Genomic DNA, 21,187 nt, shown 5'->3' with positions numbered 1-21,187 from the left:
TATGACTTCATTAGCTATACAAGGAGCAGTAATGCCTGTGTAGATCCTACATATCAGCAGGTAGACATGGGGAGGTCCTCTCCTTCTCCTCCTAATAAATGCACTGCTGAGACAATGTAACGATTGGAATCTAATTATATGTTATCATTTCTTTCTAGTATAAGATGATATCTACAAGTTGTTATTTTCAGAGTTAATCACTATTATCAGGGTGACCATTTTGCCGTCAGTTCTTTCTTGTCCCCAGCAGGTCAGCTTTTCTGTTCATTTCAGATTTAAACAAAATAATAAAACATTTTGGAAAAAACACACAACCTAAAAGTCCAGCACTGGAAGCCATTACTGCAAATATCTCCACAGCCACCATGTTCTTTCCTCTGGTGCTCAGATAAGCTGGGATCATGGAGATCCAGACGCTGCAGAACACCAGCATGCTGAAGGTGATGTACTTGGCCTCATTAAAACTGTCCGGTAATGTCCTCACTATGAAAGCCAGAACAAGGCTCACACCTGCCAGGAGCCCCAGATAACCCAACATGGAGTAGAACCAGATATCGGAGCCTTCATTACACTGAATGATGATCTTCCCAGGATAAGAGTCAGTGTCCAGGTCCTGGAATGGAGGAGAAATAGACATCCAGATAACACAGATTACAGCTTGAAAGGATGAACACAATGACACTATGGTATATGGTAGTTTCACACTGAGCCATTTTCTCCAAGGGCTTCCAGGCTTGGTGGACTTAAAAGCAACACAAACCATCACAGTCTTGGCGAGAAGTGAAGAGACGGCTACTGAGAAGAAGATTCCAAAACTGGTTTCACGTAATCTACAAGTCACATCATTGGGACGGCCCAGAAACAAGAAGACAGAGAGGAAGCTGAGGATGATGGAGACCAGGAGGAGATAACTCAGGTTCCGGTTATTGGCTTTAACGATAGGAGTGTCTCGATAGGAAATTAATATTCCAAATATGAAGCCGGTCACAAGACATCCGAAGACCGAGACACAGGAGAAGACAGAAGCAATGGTGTCGTTCTGGTAAGAGATGAATTCCACTACTTTGGGCCGGCATCGGTCTCTCTTCTCATTAGGCCATTCATCACTTTGGCATTTAATGCAGCTGTCAGAATCTGTAGGAAAACGTCATAACATCTTATATCTATCTCCCCATCTCATACACAGTAGTAGCGATGCTAAACAGCATGGTTTATTACATCATCCACATAATATGTCTACGATGGTTGTTTAGTGACTCTTATTAACGTTATATTAGAAAACCAAAAGTACTCAAATAGCAAACACAATAAACCGTGATGCACTGCACTATTAACAGAACAGGCCGTACAGTTATTCGGCACTTGCTTCATCTGTATATCCATCAACCACAGTTGCACCTACTGTACCATCTGGTGGGGATGAACCTGGAGCATTGGCTTCTTTAGTAAGGGTGTGTGGCACAACAAAGCTTCCAAAAGGTCTCAGTGGTTCAGCTGCCCATCCTTGAAGATGTTCTCCAAGAATGATTTAAAATGGCCACAAGCAGCCTGCCCTAGAATGTGAGCCAGACTGATTTCTTTTACTTGCACAGCTGCCTAGTGGGTGAAGGAGCAGGTCCTCGCTACACATTACCCACTAGAACATCCAGATGCTGCATATTGGTGGGCATTCCTGTTAGGCTGCTTAGCAAGGCTGGCAGATTGTGGGCAGAATGGCATCATTAACATTTATTGTAGAGCAGTGTAGTTAGGCCGTGCACCCTTATTGTGATGAGCACATTGGTTTGTCCCATTACAACCCCGATTCCTTCATTATATTATCTTTACTGGCCGTCTTTATAACACTGGTAAAATGTATTCTTTCTGATGAGGCCAGATTAAGATGTCCATCCGTATCGCGAGACCTTCTTAATCCTGCACATGTACCAGTGTTGTCAGTAGTGACGTATCCATGACTATACTTCACTAATAATCCGAACCTGGGATATTTGGTGTGCACCACAATCATAATAAATCCAGGTCTGGATTCTTAATGAGGTACAGGTGAAACTGGAAAAATTAGAATTTTGTGCAAAGTTCATTTATTTCAGTAATGCAACTTAAAAGGTGAAACTAATGTCAGGTCCCCTTAGCTCAGGGGGTATGGATTAATTAGCTGACTAGAGTCTGACATTGTGAGCCGAGAATATTGAACCTTTTCACAATATTCTAAATTTAAGTTGCATTACTGAAATAAATGAACTGTTGCTCGATATTCAAATTTTTCAAGTTTCACATGTGATTGAGAAGGTCCTGCGAGACCGGCGGCCTCCTTGATCTGGCCTCATCGGAAAGAAAACATGTTAACAGCACTATAAAGACAGACAAACCCATTCACTCATCACTGGACAACATTTCTCATAACTTATTATCTGTGCAGGTTTTTATATCTGTTTTGTGACTCCATATGTTTCCATGCCACTCGGTGTGATGCCATTCCGTCTGGATCAGTACGAGCTAATACCTTTGATAAGATTCAAATTAGCATCCCCTTGCTAACAAAAGGTAGTGGTAACGAGGTTTCCTGTGCGGGACACTAGAGCCTCCTGGAAATACATAAACCCAGACAGAATAGAAGGTCACCCAGAGGGGTCCAGAAGCTTTTCAAATAGAAGATGAAGGAAATGTCTCATAAGCAAATACTTATCTCTGGTGCAAGTGACATATTAATAATTGTAATCATTGCATTCTGTATAATGTGGGCATCGTAGGGAGTCCGGACATCCCACCCCTGACAGCCAACAAGTATCTCACCTTCTGGGACCCCTAGACCGGTCATATGTGGTATTAAAACAATCAGCCTGATAATATATGCATTATTAAAACATGTCAGTGGGCGAATATCCATTACTGTGGACGGGAAGCCATGCTTTATTAGTGTTTCATGAGGTGGAGCGTGCATAGGTAATGAGGACCTTCCCAGAAGGCTGTGATGGAATAGGAAGGAGACTCCTCTCATCAACACCCTCTGTCCAATGGGGATAAACATAAACGATTGAGAACATTTCATTGACACAATTTGGGGATCCGATCAATGTTGGGTTGTGTTTCACTAGACCAGTGTTTCCCAACCAGTGTGCCTCCAGCTGTTGCAAAACTACAACTCCCAGCATGCCCGCACAGCCAAAGGCTGTCCGGGCATGCTGGGAGTTGTAGTTTTACAACAGCTGGAGGCACACTGGTTGGGAAACACTGCACTAGACAATGTAGGTAATGAATAGGGAGATCATAGGAAGACTGCAGGGACAGAGCCGACTCAGAGTAATCGCCCTGTGCGTCTTGTTCATCTGCTGTGCCATCCATTCTTAATCTGTTCTGTTACACGTAGACTGACTCTACATCACACTCATTGTCAACAAGCAGTCTAAGTACTGGAATGGTTGACTCTTCAATATCTTCTCAGGTGACAACAGATACACACAGCGAGGAATCTGTGGATTCCTCTGAAACCACACTTAGTTGGCATGGCCCAGGAACTGACTCTGTGCCCTCCCTTGTTCTGCAACTGCCTCTTTCTTTTGCAGCTCCTTCTGCTCGGGAAGTAAGACATGCTGCCGGCTCATCTCTGCTATTTAGCAAGGATGAGCTTAGTGAAGACAATCAGCAGCTACAGGCCAGCACAGACTTGGAGAAGAGATCCCCCGTGTCCTTCCTTAGGCGAACAACTACCGATAATGACAGTCAGGTGGGAGCACGTGTTGTGAGTGGTCAGGGGCATGGCCATGAGACTGGTGAGGGGAACATAAGTTGACTAGAGACAGCTAAGTTTTTAATTCACTATGCAATATTACTTTGCTTTTTTTTTAAATAAATAGAATAATTATAATACTTGATAATTATTATAATTATTCTATTTATTTTTAAAAAAGCAAAGTAATATTATCACATAGCAAATTAAAAACTTAGCTGTCTCTATAGTCAACTTTCCTATATGATTGCTAGAATTAGCGAAGTTGACGAATATGGAGCTAAAACCAAGATGGAGAATATTTCAATATGTTCATTTTGAGGAATATGACGAATACATTTGTCATATTCGCTAATTCAAGATATTAAACCAATAGGAAAGTTGCCTTAAGTTAAATTCGCAATCCGCGATTATTTAAATCGCATATTAATCGCGATATCTAGAATAATGACGAATATTCGATTTCGACGAATATGAGACAAATATTCTAGCGAATATTCACAAATTTCGTCAAAATCGAATATGGCATCTCCCGCTCATCACTACTACTGGCATGCCGCAATGTTAGACCCACGCTACCAGTCGAAATGGGGGAATTTTTTACACCTTCTGAAAAGAGATTAAAAACTCAACTACTATTGAGACTTACTTTTGTAATCAGTTGGCCGCTGCCTATGGGCGCCATCACCAATCATAAAGAAGGCCTAACTAGGGGGACCCTCTGAGCTCCTGCTCCACTGCCATGACTGTTGGAGGGGGTGGAGGTGCAGGAGCAGTACCAGCTCCATCAGTAGCAACTTAACTCTTGATCTCAAACTGACTATGTGATAGAAGCCATTAAAGTCCTGCATGCAGGATTTCTTTTACATCTGAATTAAACAGATTTCAGAGGCAAAGGGTCAAAATTCATGCAAATTGAGCATGAGGCCTCTATCACACGCTCAGTATTTTGCATCAGGATTTGATCATGATTTGGAGGCCAAAAGCAGGAGTGGGTACAGAACACAGAAGACATTCAAATATTGCCATCACATGTCATCTCTGTTTTGGACCCATTCCAGTTTTTGCCTTACAAATACTAATCAAATTCTCACCAAATACTGACTCTTTGAAGGCAGATTCTCAAAATAAAGAGTGGTGTGAACACAGCCTTACTGCTGACATCCTCCCCGTTGTCATGTGGCCACTACTTGAATATTGGGCAAGTGCACGGTTAAGTGCACTCCGAGTTCACACTTCAGTTATTTGTTCAGGTATTTCCATGAGTTTGTGTGGGCCAAATTCAGGTGCCGAGACTACTCTCTGATTAGGTATCATGAATAGATCTGCACCTGCTCTGTGGGTTTGACCCCCACCTGCTTTGGGTTTACAATAACTGACCAAGTAACTGAAGTGTGAACCAGGCCTAATAGTGATGCACAGTCATTCTACAGCTAACAGAAGGGATTCAAAAGCATGCGTCTGCAGCCACAACATGTTTGTTTGTTTGTTTGTTTAGCTGGGGGTCAGCTTGGAATGTTGGTGGCTTGCACAATGATGTATACGTCTATATATGAGACCTTCCTGTCATTCAGATGCACAGTAACTATTTTGCTTCCAGAAAGGACTAGCTATGCATGTTGCTGCGCTGCACAATGATGTACACCGAGATATACTCTTCCTATAGTTTAACTGCAGGCCAGGATAGACCTGATTTAATGCACTTTGTGATTAATTAATTCACAATAAATCTAATTTTTTTTAACACTTTGCTCATCACTAATTAGCACCCTGGCTGGACATCACCTTCTGGCCACATATCCTGTATAGTGCCACGCTAACATCCTCCAGCCATATGCTGAAAAATTCTCACACTGCCAAGTATGGCATTTACCTACACCCCTACGTGATGCCTGTATGCTGCTGCTGTCATGAACCTATATCCTGCTAGTAAGTTCCTCATAGTTAGTTTCCTGACTAGCAGACGGTCTACCCCTCCTGCGTTTGGCTGTACATCTCCCTCTGCTTCTACCTTGCTGTCTCACGGGCACGCTTCTACCCTGCTGTCTCATGAGCATGCTGCCACCCTTGCCCTCTGATAATGCCACTCTGGGGCATTACAGGAGCCTGGTGAAGAGGGTGCATCACCACTTCTGCCCTTAGCTACCATCTCTAATGGGATAATGTCATCTGTATATTTATTTTAGGTCCACTGCATTGTGCATTTCCTATTTTGCAACTGTTTATGTTATAATGTAACATGCCTGGTTCCCCAGCAGGTGGCAGCAGACACGGCAGAGCTACAGTCAGATAGAATAATGGAACCTTCCAGTCCATTCTAACCCCCCCCCCCGTGGATTGGTGGGCGAGTCCTATTTCCTGCAGGAAGGGAGGGGTCCAAGTTTAGTTGGAGTCTAGCTTACCCCCTGCTAGATGAAGGAGTCGCTGTTGGATGTGCTGGTCATGGAGGCCACGGCTTAGAGCCTCAGGAGCCAGGAAGAGAGTTCTCTGGTATAATTCAAGAGTCAGACTACAGAGAGAAGTTGCAGCATAAAGAAGAAAGCTGAGTCATACAGCTACCCGGTCAGTACAGCAGAGTCAGAGGGCAACAGACTTCAGAGGCAAGGCCCAGAGTCTAGCATATCCAGGTAGGAGCACCATGACACAAGTACACTAAAGGGACATTTAAGGCCACCCTATACCACTCGGCCAGTCCTACACCTGGGTACAACTGTATGCCTAAAAGGGTCCCTGGGAACCTTGTCCGCTTCGCTGCACTCCCACGTGTGATCAACAACAATGTCATCTACATCAGTTTGTTCCTCACTAATGTCACTAGGGTTGAGAAAATCGAGCGCTCCGTACAGTATTAGAATATATTGGCTCCTATGAGTCAAAGTTATTACTTCAGGGAATAACTTCATACATTGATTTCTACTGTAAAAAAACATTTCCCGAACTCTGGTTCAGTTCCAAGTCGCACCTGTCTCTTGCGCACGTCCCTCACCTCTCGCGACATGTGCTCCCAACCAACTGTCATAATCACTAGTTGCACGCCTAGACTAAGGCAGGTTCAGGACAGGTCAGGGCACAGAGACAGGTCCTGGGCCATGCCAACTAAGCCTGGTATCAACCCAGCGATCCCTGGCTGTGTGTATCTGCTGTCACCTGAGACGATGTTGAAGAGCGAGTCAACCATTCCAGTACAGCTGGACTGTTGGTCAAAACACAACCGCTGGATAACACAGGCAGCTCTGGCCTGTTGCTGTGGCTGCTGCTACCCCCCCCCCCCCCCCCCCCCAGCTATCAGGGCATGTTGGGAGTTGTAGTTTTATACCAGCTGGAGGGCTGCAGGTTTGGCATCCCTGGTATACAGTAACTGAATCAGTAATGTAACAGATCAAGTATGAATTTCGCAGAAGGAATATTTGCCGTGCTGCCGCTGATAGTCAATGGGGCCAGAGCGTACCTCCAGCGGCACGCGTGCACTAGTGGCAGCAAGGATCCAGCAGGCTGTTCACCCACCGGAACAGCCTGCCGAAGAAGTCTGCTGCTAGTGTGATACTAGCCTTAGACCGCCTATTGAAACTAAGTCTGATGCACAGTAAGTCTACGTATAACAGAAAAGTATGAATGGCGCATCAGGTGAACAAGATAAATATGGTGAATACTAGACCGGCTGTTAAGACTAAGTCTAATGCACAGTGGGGGTCATTTATTAAGAGCTGCGTTTTAGACGCTGGCCTTAATACCCCTTTAACTAGTAATGGATTTACTGAATTTATATAGAGGCGCCGGTCTCTACATACCTTCAGCGTATCTACCACATATCTAAATTTATGCCAGCTCCCTTGTTGCCATAAATTTAGACCATTTTCTTTTCCGCCCATGCCACACCCTGTTTTCTACATCTGACGTAAGTGGGGAAAAGTCACAGATTGCGGCGTAAATAACCTTTGTGTCGCAAGCTGCGACAGATATACACCAAAAAGTGGCGTATATCTGTGACTACATAAACCCCACTAGGTCTATGTATATGAGAACAGATGAAGTATGAATGCTGCAGCAGGTGAACAAGATATTAGACAGCCTTTTTAGACTGAGTCTGACGCACAGTAATATAATATATTAGGTATGAATGGCACAGCAAGTGTACTAGACAAATGCACCTAGATATTAGACCGCCTGCTGACAATGGGGCTGACGCACAGTAAGTCTATGTCTCCTTGTGGCCCCCATACAGTATAACTAGGGATGAGCGAACCCGAACTGTATAGTTCGGGTTCGTACCGAATTTTGGGGTGTCCGTGACACGGACCCGAACATTTTCGTAAAAGTCCGGGTCCGGGTTCGGTGTTCGGCGCTTTCTTGGCGCTTTTTGAAAGGCTGCAAAGCAGCCAATCAACAAGCGTCATACTACTTGCCCCAAGAGGCCGTCACAGCCATGCCTACTAATAGCATGGCTGTGATTGGCCAGAGCACCATGTGACCCAGCCTCTATTTAAGCTGGAGTCACGTAGCGCCGCCCGTCACTCTGCTCTGATCAGTGTAGGGAGAGGTTGCAGCTGCGACAGTAGGGCGAGATTAGGCAGTGATTAACTCCTCCAAAGGACTCCATCCAGTGATCGATCTGCAGCTGTGGGTCATTGAACTGCTGCTATTCAATTGCTCACTGTTTTTAGGCTGCCCAGACCGTTTTTCATTCATTCACTTTTTTCTGGGGTGATCGGCGGCCATTTTGTGTCTTGTGGTGCGCCAGCACAAGCTGCCAACAAGTGCATTTAACCCTCAGTAGTGTGGTTGTTTTTTGGCTAAATCCTACATCAGGGTGAAGCTGTCACCAAGTGCATTTAACCAGCAATAGTGTGGTTATTTTTTGGCCATATACTACATCAGGGGCAAGCTGCGCCTGTCACCAAGTGCATTTAACCCTCAGTAGTGTGGTTGTTTTTTGGCTATATCCTACATCAGGGGCAAGCTGTCACCAAGTGCATTTAACCCTCAGTAGTGTGGTTGGTCAAGCTGTCACACCAAGTGCATTTAAACATCAATAATGTGGTTATTTTTTGGCCATATCCCAGTCTAATTCTGTCCGTAAACAAATACCTGTCACCCAGCACCTAAATAATAGGCCTCAAATGTGTAGTCTGCTAAATCTGTCGTTACTGCTGTGGCTGGTCAAGTTATTTAGTGTCCGTCAAAGCACAGTTTTTGTTCTGGGTTGAAATACAATTCCCAATTTTGCAATTTCCTAATTTAGTGGTTTCTGCTGTATCAGGCCTACTTTAAATCTATCCCTAAAAGGGTATATAATATTCAAGGTGCACATAGGGTCATTCAGAATAACTTCACACACACGCTACTGTGCATTTCCCAGTCTAATTCTGTCAGTAAACCTATACCTGTCACCCAGCACCTAAATAACAGGCCTCAAATTTATAGTCCGCTAAATCTGTGGTTACTGCTGTGCCTGTATTAGTGTAATACGGTACCTAAATAGATGCCAGATAGTGTTAGGTGTCTTTAAAAAAAGGCCTGAATTTGAATTCAATACATTGGGCCAAATAATATATTTGTTGTGGTGAACGATAACAATGAGGAAAACATCTAGTAAAGGACGCGGACATAGTCGTGGTGGTGTTAGTGGACCCTCTGGTGCTGGGAGAGGACGTGGCCGTTCTGCCACAGCCACACGTCCTAGTGTACCAACTACCTCAGGTCCCAGTAGCCGCCATAATTTACAGGGATATTTGGTGGGGCCCAATGCCGTTCTAAGGATGGTAAGGCCTGAGCAGGTACAGGCATTAGTCAATTGGGTGGCCGACAGTGGATCCAGCACGTTCACATTATCTCCCACCCAGTCTTCTGCAGAAAGCGCACAGATGGCGCCTGAAAACCAAGCCCATCAGTCTGTCACATCACCCCCATGCATACCAGGGAAACTGTCTGAGCCTCAAGTTATGCAGCAGTCTCTTATGCTGTTTGAAGACTCTGCTGGCAGGGTTTCCCAAGGGCATCCACCTAGCCCTTCCCCAGCGGTGGAAGACATAGACTGCACTGACGCACAACCACTTATGTTTCCTGATGATGAGGATATGGGAATACCACCTCAGCATGTCTCTGATGATGACGAAACACAGGTGCCAACTGCTGCGTCTTTCTGCAGTGTGCAGACTGAACAGGAGGTCAGGGATCAAGACTGGGTGGAAGACGATGCAGGGGACGATGAGGTCCTAGACCCCACATGGAATGAAGGTCATGCCACTGACTTTCACAGTTCGGAGGAAGAGGCAGTGGTGAGACCGAGCCAACAGCGTAGCAAAAGAGGGAGCAGTGGGCAAAAGCAGAACACCCGCCGCCAAGAGACTCCGCCTGCTACTGACCGCCGCCATCTGGGACCGAGCACCCCAAAGGCAGCTTCAAGGAGTTCCCTGGCATGGCACTTCTTCAAACAATGTGCTGACGACAAGACCCGAGTGGTTTGCACGCTGTGCCATCAGAGCCTGAAGCGAGGCATTAACGTTCTGAACCTTAGCACAACCTGCATGACCAGGCACCTGCATGCAAAGCATGAACTGCAGTGGAGTAAACACCTTAAAACCAAGGAAGTCACTCAGGCTCCCCCTGCTACCCCTTCTGCTGCTGCCGCCTCGGCCTCTTCTGCTGCTGCCGCCGCCTCGGCCTCTTCTGCTGCTGCCTCGGCCTCTTCCTCCGCCTCTGGAGGAATGTTGGCACCTGCCGCCCAGCAAACAGGGGATGTACCACCAACACCACCACCTCCGTCACCAAGCATCTCAACCATGTCACACGGCAGCGTTCAGCTCTCCATCTCACAAACATTTGAGAGAAAGCGTAAATTCCCACCTAGCCACCCTCGATCCCTGGCCCTGAATGCCAGCATTTCTAAACTACTGGCCTATGAAATGCTGTCATTTAGGCTGGTGGACACAGACAGCTTCAAACAGCTCATGTCGCTTGCTGTCCCACAGTATGTTGTTCCCAGCCGGCACTACTTCTCCAAGAGAGCCGTGCCTTCCCTGCACAACCAAGTATCCGATAAAATCAAGTGTGCACTGCGCAACGCCATCTGTGGCAGGATCCACCTAACCACAGTTATGTGGACCAGTAAGCACGGCCAGGGACGCTATATCTCCCTAACTGCACACTGGGTAAATGTAGTGGCAGCTGGGCCCCAGGCGGAGAGCTGTTTGGCGCACGTCCTTCCGCCGCCAAGGATCGCAGGGCAACATTCTTTGCCTCCTGTTGCCACCTCCTCCTACTCGACTTCCTCATCCTCTTCTTCCACCTGCTCATCCAGTCAGCCACACACCTTCACCACCAACTTCAGCACAGCCCGGGGTAAACGTCAGCAGGCCATTCTGAAACTCATATGTTTGGGGGACAGGCCCCACACCGCACAGGAGTTGTGGCGGGGTATAGAACAACAGACCGACGAGTGGTTGCTGCCGGTGAGCCTCAAGCCCGGCCTGGTGGTGTGCGATAATGGGCGAAATCTCGTTGCAGCTCTGGGACTAGCCGGTTGGACGCACATCCCTTGCTTGGCGCATGTGCTGAATTTGGTGGTGCAGAAGTTCATTCACAACTACCCCGACATGTCAGAGCTGCTGCATAAAGTGCGGGCCATCTGTTCGCGCTTCCGGCGTTCACATCCTGCCGCTGCTCGCCTGTCTGCGCTACAGCGTAACTTCGGCCTTCCCGCTCACCGCCTCATATGCGACGTGCCCACCAGGTGGAACTCCACCTTGCACATGCTGGACAGACTGTGTGAGCAGCAGGCCATAGTGGAGTTTCAGCTGCAGCACGCACGGGTCAGTCGCACTGCGGAACAGCACCACTTCACCACCAATGACTGGGCCTCCATGCGAGACCTGTGTGCGCTGTTTCGAGTACTCCACCAACATGGCCAGTGGCGATGACGCCGTTATCAGCGTTACAATACCACTTCTATGTCTCCTTGAGAAAACACTTAGGGTGATGATGGAAGAGGAGGTGGCCCAGGAGGAGGAAGAGGAGGTGGCCCAGGAGGAGGAGGAGGAGGAGGTGGCCCAGGAGGAGGAGGAGGAGGAGGGGTCATTTTTAGCACTTTTAGGCCAGTCTCTTCGAAGTGACTCAGAGAGGTTTTTTGCAACAGCAGAGGTCAGGTACAAATGTGGCCAGCCAGGGCCCACTACTGGAGGACGAGGAGGACGAGGAGGTGGAGGAGGATGAGGATGAGGCACACATGAGCGACTACATGCTGCAGTGCCTGCGCAACAACAGCAGAGTTGCCCACATTTTAACGTGTGCGGACTACTGGGTTGCCACCCTGCTGGATCCACGCTACAAAGACAATGTGCCCACCTTACTTCCTGCACTGGAGCGTGATAGGAAGATGCGCGAGTACAAGCGCACGTTGGTAGACGCGCTACTGAGAGCATTCCCAAATGTCACAGGGGAACAAGTGTAAGCCCAAGGCCAAGGCAGAGGAGGAGCAAGAGGTCGCCAAGGCAGCTGTGTCACGGCCAGCTCCTCTGAGGGCAGGGTTAGCATGGCAGAGATGTGGAAAAGTTTTGTCAACACGCCACAGCTAACTGCACCACCACCTGATACGCAACGTGTTAGCAGGAGGCAACATTTCACTAACATGGTGGAACAGTACGTGTGCACACCCCTCCACGTACTGACTGATGGTTCAGCCCCATTCAACTTCTGGGTCTTTAAATTGTCCACGTGGCCAGAGCTAGCACCCTTGGAGGTGCTGGCCTGCCCGGCGGCCAGCGTTTTGTCTGAACGTGTATTCAGCACGGCAGGGGGCGTCATTACAGACAAACGCAGCCGCCTGTCTACAGCCAATGTGGACAAGCTGACGTTCATAAAAATGAACCAGGCATGGATCCCATAGGACCTGTCCGTCCCTTGTCCAGATTAGACATTAACTACCTACCCTTAACCATATATTATTGTACTCCAGGGCACTTCCTCATTCAATCCTATTTTTATTTTCATTTTACCATTATATTGCGAGGCAACCCAAAGTTGATTGAACCTCTCCTCTGTCTGGGTGCCGGGGCCTAAATATATGCCAATGGACTGTTCCAATGTTGGGTGACGTGAAGCCTGATTCTCTTCTATGACATGAAGACTGATTCTCTGCTGACATGAAGCCAGATTCTCTGTTACGGGACCTCTCTCCTCTGCCTGGGTCTAAATATCTGACAATGGACTGTTACAGTGGTGGCTGACGTGAAGCCTCATTCTCTGCTATGACATGCAGACTGATTCTCTGCTGACATGAAGCCTGAATCTCTGTTACGGGACCTCTCTCCTCTGCCTGTGTGTGTTCTGGGCCTAAATATATGCCAATGGACTGTTGCAGTGGTGGCTGACGTGAAGCCTGATTCTCTGCTATGACATGCAGACTGATTCTCTGCTGACATGAAGCCAGATTCTCTGTTACGGGACCTCTCTCCTCTGCCTGGGTGCCGGGGCCTAAATATCTGAGAATGGACTGTTCCAGTGGTGGGTGACGTGAAGCCTGATTCTCTGCTATGGGACCTCTCCATTTGATATTGGTAAATTTTTATTTATTTTATTTTTATTTTTATTCATTTCCCTATCCACATTTGTTTGCAGGGGATTTACCTACATGTTGCTGCCTTTTGCAGCCCTCTAGCCCTTTCCTGGGCTGTTTTACAGCCTTTTTAGTGCCGAAAAGTTCGGGTCCCCATTGACTTCAATGGGGTTCGGGACGAAGTTCGGAACCCGAACCCGAACATTTCCTGGAGTTTCGGCCGAACTTCTCGAACCCGAACATCCAGGTGTTCGCTCAACTCTAAGTATAACGTCTCCTTGTGGCTGCCCCCATACAGTATAACGTCTCCTTGTGGCTGCCCCCATACAGTATAACGTCTCCTTGTGGCTGCCCCCATACAGTATAACGTCTCCTTGTGGCTGCCCCCATACAGTATAACGTCTCCTTGTGGCTGCCCCCATACAGTATAACGTCTCCTTGTGGCTGCCCCCATACAGTATAACGTCTCCTTGTGGCTGCCCCCATACAGTATAACGTCTCCTTGTGGCTGCCCCCATACAGTATAACGTCTCCTTGTGGCTGCCCCCATACAGTATAACGTCTCCTTGTGGCTGCCCCCATACAGTATAACGTCTCCTTGTGGCTGCCCCCATACAGTATAACGTCTCCTTGTGGCTGCCCCCATACAGTATAACGTCTCCTTGTGGCCCCCCATACAGTGTAACGTCTCCTTGTGGCCCCCCATACAGTGTAACGTCTCCTTGTGGCTGCCCCCATACAGTATAACGTCTCCTTGTGGCTGCCCCCCACACAGTATAGTGTCTACTTGTGGCTGCCCCCATACAGTATAACGTCTCCTTGTGGCTGCCCCCATACAGTATAACGTCTCCTTGTGGCTGCCCCCATACAGTATAACGTCTCCTTGTGGCTGCCCCCATACAGTATAACGTCTCCTTGTGGCTGCCCCCATACAGTATAATGTCTCCTGTAATGTTTTTTCCTTCTAAATGGGCATTCTATGACATTCTATGTGCTGCTGTGACGCCCCTTCCATTCACAGATTGTCTGTGATCTCCATGTTGTCCCCATCCCCCTCCTAATATGCATTTAATCAGGTGAGTGGACAGATTACTGCACCACGCTAGACCACTGCACTGAAATACTCTGTGCTGCTGTGAATCCTCTTCCATTAACTGTCTGTGATCTCCATGTTGTCTCCACTCCATCCTACTCATTGCAAATCAGATGACTGGACAGATCCCTGCATCTCGCTAGACCACTACACTGAAACACTCTGTACTGCTGTGAAGCCCCTTCCATTCAAATCTATGCCCCCCCCCCCACCTGCCTCCATTCCCTTCCTCGTGCATTTAACCATTTGAGTGGACAGATAACACTGCAGAAATACTCTGCACTGCTGTGACACCTCTTCCCCTCACTGTCTGTCCACAGCCTTATGTTTCACCATTTCGATGATCAGATCATGACACAGCCCTTGTCACACGAGGCCCTGTACCCCCCGTCTAGTACAGACCACCGCCTGTAACTAAGCACAGGTTAAGGATTATGCCTACACTTTACATATACAGACTGCTGTGTATTGGGAGGTCACTATTTACACAGGAACACTGCAATGGGGGGGGGATCTGTGGATGACACATATATAACATAAGATGCAATGTGTCATCCACAGATCCCCCCATAACAGTGTCATCCACATATGCCCCCATAACAGAGTGTCATCCACAGATCCCCCCATAACAGTGCCATCCACAGAGCCCCCATAACAGAGTGCCATCCACGGATCCCCCATAACAGTGTGTCATCCACGGATCCCCCATAACAGTGTGTCATCCACAGATCCCCCATAACAGTGTGTCATCCACAGATCCCCCATAACAGTGTGTCATCCACAGATCCCCCATAACAGTGTGTCATCCACAGATCCCCCATAACAGTGTGTCATCCACAGATCCCCCATAACAGTGTGTCATCCACAGATCCCCCATAACAGTGTGTCATCCACAGATCCCCCATAACAGTGTGTCATCCACAGATCCCCCATAACAGTGTGTCATCCACAGATCCCCCATAACAGTGTGTCATCCACAGATCCCCCATAACAGTGTGTCATCCACAGATCCCCCATAACAGTGTGTCATCCACAGATCCCCCATAACAGTGTGTCATCCACAGATCCCCCATAACAGTGTGTCATCCACAGATCCCCCATAACAGTTTGTCATCCACAGATCCCCCATAACAGTGTGTCATCCACAGATCCCCCATAACAGTGTGTCATCCACAGATCCCCCATAACAGTGTTTCATCCACAGATTCCCCCATAACTGTTTCATCCACAGATTCCCCCATAACTGTTTCATCCACAGATTCCCCCATAACAGTGTTTCATCCACAGATCCCACTCCATAACAGTGTCATCCACAGATTCCCCACAACAGTGTGTCATCCACAGATCCCCATAACAGAGTGTCATCCACATATGCCCCCATAACAGTGCCCTCCACCGATCCCCCATAACAGTGCCATCCACAGGACTGGCAGAATGCAGCATTTCCAGGCCTTGCTGCGAGAGATGCTGGATTCTGCTTTTGTGAAAAATCCTCCCGCACCTGCAAGAAGAGGGTGATTTGAAGATGTTTTGGTCACTTCGGATATGAGATCATTCTTGCAGCCAACCCATCAACAGCCGCCCTCCGGATACAGCCTTAGGGAACGCCTAGACAGACAGGTGTCCGAATACATCGGGTTAACAGCCTATGTGGACACTCTGAGAAGCGAGGAAGCCCTGGACTACTGGGTGTGCAGGCTTGACCTGTGGTCAGAGCTGTCACAATTTGCCATGGAACTCTTGGCTTGCCCCTCGTCGAGTGTCCTGTCCGAAGGGACGTTCCTGCAGCAAGGGAAGATTGTGACCGATAAGCGCACTCGCCTAGCTCACGAGAGTGTGGACTACCTCATATTTCTAAAAATGAATGAGGCATGGATCTCGGAGGAATTCAACACCTGTGACGATCACGTGTAATTAAATTTCCTCATGCCAGCCCACACAAATCCACGACCACCTAAAACAAATAATGGTCCTTGTCTTATGTATATACAGCGGCATAAAAGGCCTTTTCTGTCAGGTGAATGCCTATTTTTTGGGACCTGTACTGGCCGACAGTACAATTTGTATTCAGTGACCGCCTAATGTACCTCCAGCCACATCATCACATCTTTTCTGTCAGCTGAATGCCTAGTTCTTGGGGCCTGTACTCCCGTGGCCTAAAAAAAAAAAAAAAATTCTAGGCTCCAGCAGGGCACATTTCTGAGAGTTTCCCATTAAGATCCATAAAAATGGCCCCTGATTAAAATACATATTTTTTGTGGGAATTTTTCCCAATGATCCTCCTCTAGTATGTCACTGTCCATGTTGTGGGACTATTTGTGCACTTCTAGTAATTATTTGGTGGCTGAAAATATGACCTGAAGGTTTTTCAGGTTTGCCTGCCGTTAAAGTCAATAAGGCCTGCCGCAAACACGCGGTTCGCGAACATTTGATCGCAAAACATCCCGGCTTGTGTTCGTCCATCACTAGTCGTCTCTATTTCACCTACAGAGCGCTGTTCACACACGAGGAATAAGGCTTCAACAGTTAGCAAGTCCACCAGTTTCCTAGGCTGTAACCATGTAGGTTAGCTTTCCAGTCATAACTCCCTCAGACTGACAGTGTGGGATCCCTTTTATTTCCCCCAATGATGATGTCAGCAAGCCTCACCTGGGATCATCTCCAGCTAGTGAAAGAACGTTTACTGGAGGGGTATAGACTGGGAGGTCCCACTACCAAACCTACCTACCAGTCCAAATAAAATCCAGTCCAGTACAGAACCTAAACAAACCTGTCCCGGCAAACTACACTTGTCCGAAACCACTGCAGCTTTCTGGATTTCAGTTACCTCACTCAGCTGAGATATCTGGGTGAGATACACACGTCGTCCTGCACTTTACCATACACATTACCACAATATATACAGTTGCCTGAAAAAGTATGTGAACCCTTTGGAATGATATGGATTTCTGCACAAATTGGTCATAAAATGTGATCTGATCTTCATCTAAGTCACAACAATAGAGAATCACAGTCGGCTTAAACTAATAACACACAAAGAGTTAATGTTACCATGTTTTTATTGAACACACCATGTAAACATTCACAGTGCAGGTGGAAAAAGTATGTGAACCCCTAGACTAATGACATCTCCAAGAGCTAATTGGAGTGAGGTGTCGGCCAACTGGAGTCCAATCAATGAGATGAGATTGGAGGTGTTGGTTACAGCTGCCCTGCCCTATAAAGAACACACACCAGTTCTGGGTTTGCTTTTCACAAGAAGCATTGCCTGATGTGAATGATGCCTCGCACAAAAGAGCTCTCAGAAGAACTACGATTAAGAATCGTTGTCTTGCATAAAGCTGGAAAGGGTTATAAAAGTATCTCCAAAAGCCTTGCTGTTCATCGGTCCACGGTAAGACAAATTGTCTATAAATGGAGAAAGTTCAGCACTGCTGCTACTCTCCCTAGGAGTGGCCGTCCTGTAAAGATGACTGCAAGAGCACAGCGCAGACTGCTCAATGAGGTGAAGAAGAATCCTAGAGTGTCAGCTAAAGACTTACAAAACACTAAACAAGAATGGATTTCATGGGAGGATACCACAGAGGAAGCCACTGCTGTCCAAAAAAACATTGCTGCACGTTTACAGTTTGCACAAGAGCACCTGGATGTTCCACGGCAGTACTGGCAAAATATTCTGTGGACAGTTAAACCAAAGTTGAGTTGTTTAGAAGTTGAGTTGTGTGGCGTTGTGTGACGAAAAAGAGGCACAGCACACAAACAGCAAAACCTCATCCCAACTGTGAAGTATGGTGGTGGGGGCATCATGGTTTGGGGCGGCTTTGCTGCGTCAGGGCCTGGACGGATTGCTATCATCGAAGGAAAAATGAATTCCCAAGTTTATCAAGACATTTTGCAGGAGAACTTAAAGAGGACCTTTCACTTGTATAAACTATGTGAACTAAGTATGCTGCCATATAGAGCGGCGCCCGGGGATCTCACTGCACTTACTATTATCCCCGGGCGCCGCTCCGTTCTCCCGTTATAGGCTCCGGTACCTTTGCTCCTTAAGTTATAGTAGGCAGGTCTTCCCTTGTCCTGTGGGCGTCTCCTTCTCCTAGGCTGCAGCGCTGGCCAATCACAGCGCACAGCTCACAGCCTGGGAGGTTTTTTTCTCCCGGGGATAATAGTAAGTGCAGTGAGATCCCCGGGCGCCGCTCTATATGGCAGCATACTCAGTTCACATAGTTTATACAAGTGAAAGGTCCTCTTTAAGGCCATCTGTCCACCAGCTGAAGCTCATCAGAAGATGAGTGTTGCAACAGGACAACGACCCAAAGCATAAAAGTAAATCAACAACAGAATGGCTTAAACAGAAGAAAATCCGCCTTCTGGAGCGGCCCAGTCAGAGTCCTGACCTCAACCCGATTGAGATGTTGTGGCAGGACCTCAAGAAAGCGATTCACACCAGACATCCCAAAAATATTGCTGAACTGAAACCGTTCTGTAAAGAGGAATGGCCAAGAATTACTCCTGACCGTTGTGCACGTCTGATCTGCAACTACAGGAAACGTCTGGTTGAAGTTATTGCTTCCAAAGAAGGTTCAACCAGTTATTAAATCCAAGGGTTCACATACTTTTTCCACCTGCACTGTGAATGTTTACATGGTGTGTTCAATAAAAACATGGTAACATTTAACTCTTTGTGTGTTATTAGGTTAAGCAGACTGTGATTGTCTATTGTTGTGACTTAGATGAAGATCAGATCACATTTTATGACCAATTTGTGCAGAAATCCATATCATTCCGAAGGGTTCACATACTTTTTCTTGCAACTGTATATATATATATATATATATATATATATATATATATATATATATATATACATACATACATATACACACACAGTTTAATATTAATGCTGTAGCAGGTGAGTCACACAGTAATTTTTTTGAATATGAGAACTAGAGGCGGGACAAACCCAATTTTTTCGAATCAGAATCCGTAAAGGTTCTCGAATATATAGAATCTTTCGAATCTTTACTCCTACAAATCCTGTGAATAAGAATTGTGTGAACGGTGTAAGAAACAAAGTGATCCAAACACTTATGTGGGGGGGATCTCTGGATGGCACTGTTATGGGGGATCTCTGGATGGCACTGTTATGGGGGATCTCTGGATGGCACTGTTATGGGGGATCTCTGGATGGCACTGTTATGGGGGATCTCTGGATGGCACTGTTATGGGGGATCTCTGGATGGCACTGTTATGGGGGATCTCTGGATGGCACTGTTATGGGGGATCTCTGGATGGCACTGTTATGGGGGATCTCTGGATGGCACTGTTATGGGGGATCTCTGGATGGCACTGTTATGGGGGATCTCTGGATGGCACTGTTATGGGGGATCTCTGGATGGCACTGTTATGGGGGATCTCTGGATGGCACTGTTATGGGGGGGGGGGGATCTGTGGATGACACATATAGCACCTTATGCTATGTGCCATCCACAGATCCCCCCATAACAGTGTCCCTGCAGTGTGAATGACCCCCAATACAGGGGCCAGCATCTGGATTAGGAATGACAGTGGGGACTGGTGCAATCCCTGTATTCTATTGCACCGGCCCTGCTCACTGTTGTATAATCTTATCTAACCTGTAGGCATTTTTAAATTTAATAATCATTTGTAATCCAGCTGTATTACTTACAACTAAATTCCGTAACAGAGAGGAGGCAGGCCCGGAGGGCGAGCAGAGACGCGTCACTCACTACGTCACATGCCTGCGCCGCCTGATTCATTCATAAAGAGGGCGGCACAGGTGCATAACGTAGTGAGTGACACACCGCCCGTCCGCCCTCCCGACCTGCCTCCTCTCCGGAGCTTAGTTGTAAGTAATACAGCTGGATTACAAATGATTATTATATATTACCAATGCCTACAGGTTAGATGAGATTATACAACAGTGAGCGGGGCCGGTGCAGTAGAATACAGGGACTGCACCGGTCCCCGCTGTCATTCCTAATCCAGATGCCGGCCCCAGCCTCTCCTCCCTCTGTTGATACACGCGCCCACCGCTCTGTGCGGCATGGCAGTGGCCGTGTATCATTAGGTAAACTAATCGCAGCATTTTTGGGTCAAATCGCCATATCGTGCCGCAGGATTCATCGGATTCGAATTTTACTAAATTACGCCAGGATTCGAGTACAAGAACCCCACAAATCCAACAAGATTCGAGGGATTCGTGGATTTGACGGATTTGTCGTCCCACCTCTAATTAGAACATATTAAGTATGAATGCTGCAGCAGGTGAACAAGATAAACACAGAAATAGATTAGACTGAATGGTGACAATGAGTCTGATGCACAGTAAGTCTATGTATAACACAACAGATAAAGTATGAGAAGCGCAGCAGGTGAACAAGATGCACAAGTCCATTAAATTCAGCCTGCACTGTCCCTACAGTCTCTCGGCGAATCACATGCAGAGAGCCTTTATAGCGGTGTGGAGCACTGTGCCTGTATAGCGGTGTGGAGCACTGTGCCTGTATAGCGGTGTGGAGCACTGTGCCTGTATAGCGGTGTGGAGCACTGTGCCTGTATAACTGACCAAATAACTCAAGTATGAAATTAGCCTTACAGGTCGATGTTAGGGCCAAGAAGAAGTGCACTCCTTTTACACCGTCGTCAGCTGATTCCACATAGATGTCTACAGAACCTGTTCTATTAACCCCTTATACAAGTAGAGCCCCCGACAGAGTGGAGAGGGGGTCAGCAGTAAGTCTGTGTTGACGTCACTGATTATTTTGTCTCTGTCTGTTGAGCATCCGCCTTCACT

The 21,187-nt window shown here is 47.2% G+C and overlaps 1 protein-coding gene across 1 annotated transcript in view; it reads right to left on the bottom strand.

Annotated features, from left to right (window-relative positions):
* Window positions 1-226: 226 nt before the first annotated feature.
* The window catches only part of LOC122924380 (vomeronasal type-2 receptor 26-like), an 82,473-nt gene continuing 61,512 nt past the window's right edge, over window positions 227-21,187 (bottom strand). Inside the window, exon 5 of the mRNA XM_044275409.1 lies at window positions 227-1,134. Within this exon, the coding sequence (XP_044131344.1) occupies window positions 227-1,134 (908 nt within the window). The remainder of the gene's footprint in view (window positions 1,135-21,187) is intronic.

The sequence above is a fragment of the Bufo gargarizans genome, chromosome 1, assembly GCF_014858855.1.
Source record: "Bufo gargarizans isolate SCDJY-AF-19 chromosome 1, ASM1485885v1, whole genome shotgun sequence".
Taxonomy (NCBI): Eukaryota; Metazoa; Chordata; class Amphibia; order Anura; family Bufonidae; genus Bufo; species Bufo gargarizans.
This window is presented reverse-complemented; position numbering and strand designations above follow the sequence as displayed.